This window comes from Vidua chalybeata, chromosome 5, assembly GCF_026979565.1.
Source record: "Vidua chalybeata isolate OUT-0048 chromosome 5, bVidCha1 merged haplotype, whole genome shotgun sequence".
Taxonomy (NCBI): domain Eukaryota; kingdom Metazoa; phylum Chordata; class Aves; order Passeriformes; family Viduidae; genus Vidua; species Vidua chalybeata.
This window is the reverse complement of record NC_071534.1, coordinates 16,408,927-16,417,956: the sequence shown is the minus strand read 5'-3', so window position 1 is coordinate 16,417,956 and position 9,030 is coordinate 16,408,927. Positions and strand designations below refer to the sequence as shown.

The following is a 9,030-nucleotide window of genomic DNA, read 5'->3' as shown; positions in this document are numbered from 1 at the left end:
ATCTCAACCTATGAGTTTTACTTTTTTTTTTCCATTTCCCCATCTCACTGCAAGGTGGGGGACAGGTGGTGATTGAGCGGCTGCGTGGTGCTCAGCTGCTGGCTGGGATTAAACTACAACAGGAGCATTAAACCAGCAGAAGCAAAGCCAGTGATGGTGGTAGTGAGGTAACTCGCTATACTATGCCCAGCAATTCAAACCAGCAGCGTGTGGAAAAGCACAACAAGTAGAGGAGATTAGGGTGTATTCAAACGCCCTAACTGATGTTCAGAAATATAAAACACCATCAGCAATGAGCTTCCTTTACACCAAAATGCAACAGGCTTCTCAAGGTGACAAGTGATGCTGTATAGGAAGCAGTTGCTGCAATTAAAATCTTACAAAAGTAAAAGAAGTGCATTTTTACTTGAAGTACTGCATTGTGAGACAAATCAGACAGTCTAATTAGGAGTAAATGATTAATTTTGATAGGTTGTTCCTAACAATAAGTGTGACATAAAGGAAATTTAACTGGTAGCTCCATGAACAGAGGAGTAAATGGAATCTAGGTCCTCATATCACTGTGTCTTAGTGTTGGTTGGCTTGTGAACTTAAGAAGATGAGAAGCTTTGCCTGCAGTTTTGTGGTTTTAAGGTCTTTCTTTCAAATGGTTTCACCATTCCCCTAACAGACGTTCAGCTCCTGCAGCAGTGTTTCTTTCAATGGGAACATTTATGGGATCCTGCATTTTTTCCCATCTACTTCAATGCAACTGGTAGTTCCTTAATCTTTCTGAGGCCCCAGTCTCTCTAGATTTGGTGATGGTGTACTGTGGTCATTGCATGACGTGCAAACACCTTCCACATGCATACATGTGTATATATATATATATATATATATATAGGACATGATCCCACATCCCTGATTTCCTAACAAATCATCAAATTTTTGCAGATTTTGTTTTGAAATTTTTTTGTTTATTTTTACCAACAGTCAGCTATTTTCTGGCAAGGTTTCCAAATTGATCCCTATGTAAGCAGCAGAGAACAATGGCCAGTCCTGGCACTACACAGGAACAAAATTGACCATGAACTGTTCTTGATCTGCAAACTCAGCTTAGCTGGTGTAGGTACAGCTGAACCCCACACAGTCTGAAATGAAGCAAAGAATTACTGGAAGTTGGAGAGCTCCCAAGCTGCCAAAGCAAAATGTAAAGGGTCTTGCGTCACCACTGAACAATGGTCACCAGGCCTCCAGTGCTCTCCTCCCTCACTCACAGTTGTTTTTTGCCCATGCCCACATTTGCCTACAAGCAGGATAATCCCTCATAGTCTATTATCACAACTTAGTTCAGAGATGGGCAGTATCTCTCCAAGTTCAGGGCTCAATATATTTGTCTCTTCCACAGGAGGAAATAAATCCAACTGATCTCCCAATGCAGTGGCCCATCCAAGTGAAAAATAACAGGAAGGGAATGTCCTTCCCTACAGACTTCCAGTTGTACCAGTAGAGCTGTCCCATAGTGGAAATGAGCCCAATACAATCACAGGAAGGAACCGTTTGGAACCCATAGGCAGTCTGGGGTTTGTTTGGTCAGATACATGGCCTTTTTAATTTGAGGGTGCTGGAGAGATGTGAATCTTACCCCTCTTGCTATTAAACACTGAATCTCACTGATGTCAGTAGATCTTACAAAAACAGAGTCACAGTGGCAGTGAGATGAGACACCACATAAGGCCCAGTGGAGATGGGGCAAAAGTGTTACAAGAAGAAAATGAAGGACACTCTCTGAGTTTGGAAGCCATTTACATATCTGTTGTAGCGATGAGAAAAAGGAAATAGTTGCAGTTCTGTCTCTGTTACACAGCACAAACCAATAGAGCTAATTTGGTTCCCTGTGTGAAAAATCCAGAAAAACATTTAGTCCTGTTCTCCAGGTTCACTTGCTGTGATTTAGAACATGGCCATCATACAGATTTGCTGCTTGTTCCAGAAATGGAAACATCCACATTGGAGGATCCAGCCTTTCATGCCATACTGATCATGATGACATTTGAAAGACAATTTGCTTAACACTACTGGTAAAAAGAACCAAGGATGCCAGATGAAACCAGAGTGATGTGCATTTCCTCATAGCTGCTTGTGTTTCAGTTAAGAAATATGATTTGTTTTCCAGTACATGTTATCACTTGCTGTGTTTACATTATATCAAAAATTATAAAGACGCTGAATCAAAATAGTATTAATCCTGTGTAATTAATACTTTAAATGCACGTTATTGTTTGAATGGTTTGAGCAACATAATTCCTGAAGGAGTGCAAACAAAGGACACTGACCACGAAGCTCTGAGCAGCACAGGCTGTAGGTCTGGGCCAGAGCCCATTTATATCCTTCCTGAAAAAAGGGAGTCATGGTTTTTGACAACAAATACTTTTTTTTTTTGGACAACACCAGCTCATTGCACTGAGTGGGGATGTGCTGGTTTTGATTGAAGCTTTGCTTGGAAGGTTCTTTCACTTTGTCAGAAGTTGATTTAGGGCAACCACTTCAGATGATCAATAAATCAATAGCCTAACTGATAGGTATAGAGCATATGTTTCTTTCTCACTCTTCCTCAACAGGATGTCTGGAAGCTCTTACTCATTGTATAAGTAATTAGAGAGCAATTGGGCTACAGTGACTGATGCCTTAACCTGCTGTGGTGAGATTAGGACATGCCACTTGCACACCATGGCCAGTTTCTGTCTCTTCAAGGACATTCAGACTCCCAGATAGGCATCTAGACACCAGACCAAAACAGACATGATTTCACAGCTCAACTTAATAATCCTGCCAGACCAGACTTCCACCTGCTCCCCCTCCTTCCAATATGTACTCAGAAATAACTCCAAAAGGCCTGCAATTCCAGACCTCCCAAAGAGAGAGAAGTGTCACATCATCTGTGCTTGGCTGTCAGGTATCTGGTCATTTTCATTTCTGTCTAAGATAGAGAAGGCTGCTGAAAACCATGTCTCAAAATGGTCAGATACAGGTAGCTCAGAGCACCTTGAGCTGAACCCAGAGCACTTGCAGCAAAGACTACTTCCAGCTTATCCAGCTGCGGATAAGAGCCAGAAGAGGCTGGGCAGGAAGGAAAATTATTCTACCTTCCATGAAGGAAAACAGGATAATTTTTAATCCTTAAGGTGGTTCTGACTTTTATTAGGTAATCACCTCCAGCATAGCACTTTGCCAATGTACAGCTCAAGATGGAAAGCTACTGTGCAAAGCTTCTAAACTCTTGCCACAAGGTGTGCTGTGTGTGGCTGCACTGCTGTCAAGCACATCTGAGTCAGCTTTGGCATCTTTTCATCTTCATTCCCCGTCTAGGGCTGCTAATATATGGCAAAGTGGCCAAATACAGTATTTGCTGTTAGTCCTGTGTCTACTGCTGTCTACAGAGATAGGCACATCTCCACCAATTGACATGCATGACCTTAAAATCACATAGGTGGTTTTGATGTACTCCCCTCTGGGTAAGGTGTGTGAAGCTCCATTTGTGATATTCTTGTGCACTTTGACTCCTGAACTTGAAGACAGTTAGTAAAACTTCTGTGAGCATAGTGCAGGTAACAGGGTTTCCCTGTTGCACAACTGCAGTGTTCAGCAACTCGTCTTGGTAAATCTGATTCAGTGAGTTTCCTTCCAGATTGCACAACTCATGGATATGTGTATATTAAACGATATTTTCACCTCAGCCCTCTGGGGAGATGGTGGAATATGCTAATGAGCAAGGGTAGGTTCCCCATCCTGGGGAACTCTCCTGTGAAATGTCTTCCCTCCAGAAGCTCTGGATCACGACCCAGGTTTGCGGTGTAACAGCGTTCAGGCGGGGCTGTGCCGTGGCGCGGGGCGGGCTGCCCTGGCCCGGGATCGCCGCCCCTTCTCGCTCCGCGGGGGCGCTCAGCGCCGCGGGGAGGAGCGGGCACCGGGACCGTATAAGGCCCGCCCGCCGTCCCGGCTGCGGCACTCGCACAGCGGCTCCCGGCGCAGCCCGCTCCCGCCCCCGGGGACACGCGGCGGGGACCTGCGCTCCGCAGCGCACCTCTCCCGGCGGCGGACATCGCACCGCACCTGTCCCATCCGCGGACACCTCACCGCGCCTGTCCCACCCGCGGACACCGCACCGCGCCTGTCCCACCCGCGGACACCGCACCGCACCTTTTTGCTTCTGTCCCGCTGGTGTCACCGCACCGCACCTGCCCCAGCCCAGACGGGGGGCACCTCCCCGAGGCCCCGTTCCCATCTGCTTCCTCCTGCTTATGCCATCCCGTGCCAGCCCTGCGGAGGCATCAGCAGCCCCTCTGAATTTGGGGAAGATCCTTGGTTTCCAAGGGTGAGTTCCTCGGGTGGAATGGGGCGCTTCACGGTGTGGGACTATGTGGTCTTTGCAGCTATGCTGCTCATCTCAGCCATCATTGGCATCTACTACGCCTTCGTGGGAGGTGGGCAGAAGACATCAAAGGACTTCCTCATGGCAGGCCGCAGCATGAGTGCCCTCCCGGTTGCGCTCTCCCTCACTGCCAGCTTCATGTCGGCCGTCACCGTGCTGGGCACCCCTGCTGAGATCTATCGCTATGGTGCCATCTTCTGCATCTTTGCCATCACCTATGGCCTGGTGGTGCTGTGCAGCGCTGAGATCTTCCTGCCCGTCTTCTACAAGCTGGGCATTACCAGCACCTATGAGGTAAGGTGGAGTGGAAAGAATCCCTCCCCAGCTTTTAGGGAGCTGGGGGGCTTCTCCTGCCTACTTTCTACGTGTCTGCCCTCCACCTTCTCTTCCCCCAAACTCCCTGCACTCTGGGCTGTTCTATGTCACCACACTGCTGAGAGCAGGCTGCAGCCCTCTCTGTCTCCACTGCCCACACTGTCTCTGCAGGCAGGTGATGCTCAACCCTGCTGCCTTAGTTCAAGAGCTGTGTGTCATACCAGATTTATTTCCTCATGCCAGATACTCAGTTCAGTAGGTGGAGTAATCCTGATGCACCTTGGATGGTGACATGTCATTAATCATCTGTAATTAAGCTACCCAAACCAGAACACAAAAGCATCTACTATAGGAACCAGAGTTATCACATCACATCACATCATGCTCCCTCCAGATTGGTTTCTAAGCTTAGGTGCAACCACAAAAGTCACCCTTTGGCAGAGTATGTATTTGTGCTGTTCCTAGAGATTTTGAAGAGACCCCTTGTCACCTGAGGCTGTTTACACTACTGTCTTCTCCCTCATTCTTATACAAGGAGGTCAGCAAATGCTCTGTGTCTGTGAAAGTTTTCATACTTCCACCAAAATAAGGCTGAGCTGGTTTTCAGCACAGCATGTAAGTTAAAGCTATAACCATCAGCACAGACACAGCTGGAGTAGTGGGATAATCACAGGTCAAGTCTGACAGTTTTGGGATGGGGAAGCATCTGGTCAGTACTTTCTTCTGATTCAAAATGTCCACGCAGCCCGCTTATCTTCCTGCATGGAGATAGTTCCTAGCTGCAGATTTGGAAGCAAACTGCTCATTTTGCAGAGGACTTTGGGAAAGGAGCATCAGTGCAGGTGAAAGTCCTTGACTGGCTACTTTGGTCTTTAGCATTTTATTACACTGAACAGAGTCACTGCAGCACTGGAGGCTGAAAACAAGATTTCTGTTAGTGAATTTAGATAAGAATTCACCAGCAGAAATCTCTGGTGTCTTCCAGTGTATTTTAATCTACTAATCTTTGGACTGTCACGATGATACTTATATAGGGTTCTTTTAAATAAAGGCTTATGATCATAACTGGAAACTCACTGATTATCTTGGTGTTGAATCAGTAATGCACCTATAAAAGATACATCTATTTCTGGGCAGAGTTCAGATTTTTAACAACCTTTTCTGTCTGTCCAGGGGTTCAAGACTGCTTCCTTGTGTGGACATGCTCATAGATCACATTTTAAATGCTCAGTTCATGAGTGAGCCCTTTGAGATACTTCAGTGTTTATCGGTGTTGATTGAACAGATTCGTCAGGCAAATGAAATTTCTTTTGTACAACCACACACCAAGAGGGCTTTTAGGACAGATGGTGGTAAGAAATCTGCTCTACAGCATGACAGACTAATTTAGAGGTTGTGCTGTTCCAGGCTTGATAGAAAAGTGAGGGTTCCTGTTTCACAAAAGGCTAAATTTTGGCTTATCTGTAGAATATGGCAGGCTGCCTTGGGCAGTGCAGAAGATGAGGTTAACATGGGGAGGAGCTGCTGACCGCTGAAAATCTTTTGCCCTCTCTTACAGCAGTTCAGATGGACACACATAATGCTAGAGTTTCCACACTGACTAAGATGTAAGAATAGTCACAATATTTTCTTTTTCTCTCTGATTTCACAAAACTAGTGGGTTCTATTTTTTGGCTGCTATGTCATTGTCCACTCTTAGGTTTCCCTGTGCAGAGTCAAGAGTTGGACTTGATGATTCTTGTGTATCTTTGTTCCTTTCAACTCAGTATATTTAGTGATTCTGTGATAATATGTTCCAGTCTTTTCTGTAGACACCGTTGAGTAGTGACTAGCTTATGTCTGCTTCACTTGTTTGCGTGTTATTACCCACTGGTGAGGTCTGTAAAGAAAACCAAGTTGAAAGGGGACTCTAGGAGTTTTGGCCATTCATGAAAATGTAAAAACTACAATCTGCTCTTTCTGTATTGCTTATCACTTCATTCTAGTTCCATCAATAGTGCCAAATTTCAATATAAGCATTTGTTTTTTCTTCTTTTTTGCAGTATTTAGAACTCCGATTTAATAAATACCTACGCCTCTGTGGAACAGTCCTTTTCATAATACAAACGGCAAGTAAACTTCAAAGCTATTCTGTGGTCCTTGGGGCCACCAGAATTATTTGGTTGGGTGTAACTGGCTGTTTTCTCTGAGCAGCTGATGAGGTTACCACAGTGCCTCGGTGGCTGGGAGCAGGAGAAACACAGCTCTTTCTGCTGCACAGCAATGAGGTGGGGAGCGGGTGCTGGGCTACCTACCTCCTGGGTCTCTGTGGGCACTGTTGAATACCCAGAGCAGTCACTTGACATCAGCACCATGCCAAGAGACGAGCGACCCTTCACTACAGGATAGCAGTGTGAAGAGCAGCCATTCGCTTGCCTGCTGGAGAAACCCGCAATGAGTTCAAAATGCAAACGTGCGCCAATTATCTACAGCGGCAGTTTTCATCCTCTGCTGTGTGGATTCTCGGAGTCTGACTAATTCTCAAGGGTCAATGAGAGGTGACAAAAAAGGCTGTCAGGAGCTGTCATTTACTTACTGCACAAGGGTTTGCACCACCACTGGAAAAACCTTAGGTGTCTGCAAACTGAGAATTAGAAGATTACTGCCCTGGGGAATGTTAAGCTAAAGCAATCTCTTAAATTATTGTTGGTACAGTTTGCTCTATCTGGCTCTTTCAAAGAGTCAGTAGGGGACCACAGCTTCTAAATGTCAGTGAGCATATGTCAAATGCACCAGAAGAAAAATGTGTGCTTTTCACAGTTTTGAAGTGGACTTTTGGGCAATTCAAAGTAAGAATGACTATGCAATCAGAAAGCTTTTTAAGGTGCATGCTTATTTCTGTCCATTTTTGTATTTTTTATGGCACACCAGAAGTCACAGGGCAATCACACTTGCACCAGTAATGCAAATTCCCAATGCAGTGCTCATTACTGATTTGAGCAGTAATGCTTAGCTGGTTTTTACAGATACACAAGCTCATGGAAAAAGTAGAGTGCTGACATGTGTGAAACCTGACACTGTTTCACCAACACTATGAAGACAACACAGTTGTATAAGCTGGAAGATCTAAGCATAATCTTTGCCTCAAAGATGAGAAAAATAATTCTGTGCAACTTAAATACATGCTCAAGGAAATTAACCAAAGATCTATATGTGGCTTTCTCTGCCAAGCACTTACAATTTAACCTGAATTAATTAAATACTAGTGAGGAAAGAAAACCTACTATGATTTGAATAGTGCAATTTTAACTCTTCTGTGAACATTAATACTTAAAATAAGGTAAAGAAAAGGTTTTATAATAATGCAACCAAAAAAACCCTACTGAAGAAGCAGAAAGATTGTATCAGTCCTATTTAAACTGACACAAAAATGTGATCATAGTTGTGACAAATTTTAATTTCTGATGATTCAAGGCTTCTGGCACTTATTTGCTGTGTATGAGAAAGCCACAAGTTCTTATGCTGCCATTTAATTCATGCTGCCATTTAATTCAAGCCTTGAATTAAAAGGCTTGAAGAGGTACAAGTTTGACTGATGGACTATTAGAAGGAAAAAGAATTAACTTGATGATTGCATCCAAAGCATTGTAGTCAACAGTTAAATATTCTGATGGAAACCAGTAATGAGTGCTGTGTGTACTGGAACCAATACTATTTAATACCTTAATGAATGACATAGTGAGAATGAGTTCACCCTCAGCAAGTTTGTGGATGACACCATCCTCAGTGGTGCAGTTGATTTGCTAAAGGGAAAGGACACCATCCAGAGGGACTTTGAGAGACTTCAGGAGTGGCCCCATAAAGTCCAACAAACCTGTGTGCAAGGTCCTTCACATGGATTGGGGCAATCACAAATATCAGTATAGACTGAAGGATGAACTGATTGGGAGCAGCCTTGCAGAGGAGAACTTGGAGATACTGGTGGATGAAAAATTTGACCAAGCCAGAAAGTCTGGTCACAGCCCAGAAAGTCAATTCTGTCTTTCACCAAAAGAAGTGTGGCCAGCAGGTTAAGGGAAGCGATTCTCCCTGTCTACTCCACTCTTGTGCGACCCCACCTGAAGTACTGCATCTGCCTGTGGGGTCCCCAGCACAGGAAAGACATGAACCTCTTGGAGAGGGTGACCACAAAAATGGTCTTTGGGGTGGAACACATCTCCTGTGAAGAAAGGCTGAGAAAGGTGGGATTAATTGTTAAACTTGGAGAAGAGAAGGCTATAGGGAGACTTTATTGCAGCCTTTCAAAGGGGGCTTATGATAAAGGT

The 9,030-nt window shown here is 44.7% G+C and overlaps 1 protein-coding gene across 1 annotated transcript in view; it reads left to right on the top strand.

Annotated features, from left to right (window-relative positions):
* The first annotated feature begins 1,350 nt into the window (after window positions 1-1,350).
* The window catches only part of SLC5A8 (solute carrier family 5 member 8), a 28,646-nt gene continuing 20,966 nt past the window's right edge, over window positions 1,351-9,030 (top strand). Inside the window, exons 1-3 of the mRNA XM_053943425.1 lie at window positions 1,351-1,361; window positions 4,360-4,705; window positions 6,769-6,834. Coding sequence (XP_053799400.1) covers window positions 4,373-4,705; window positions 6,769-6,834 — 399 coding nt within the window. The 5' untranslated portion in view covers window positions 1,351-1,361; window positions 4,360-4,372. The remainder of the gene's footprint in view (window positions 1,362-4,359; window positions 4,706-6,768; window positions 6,835-9,030) is intronic.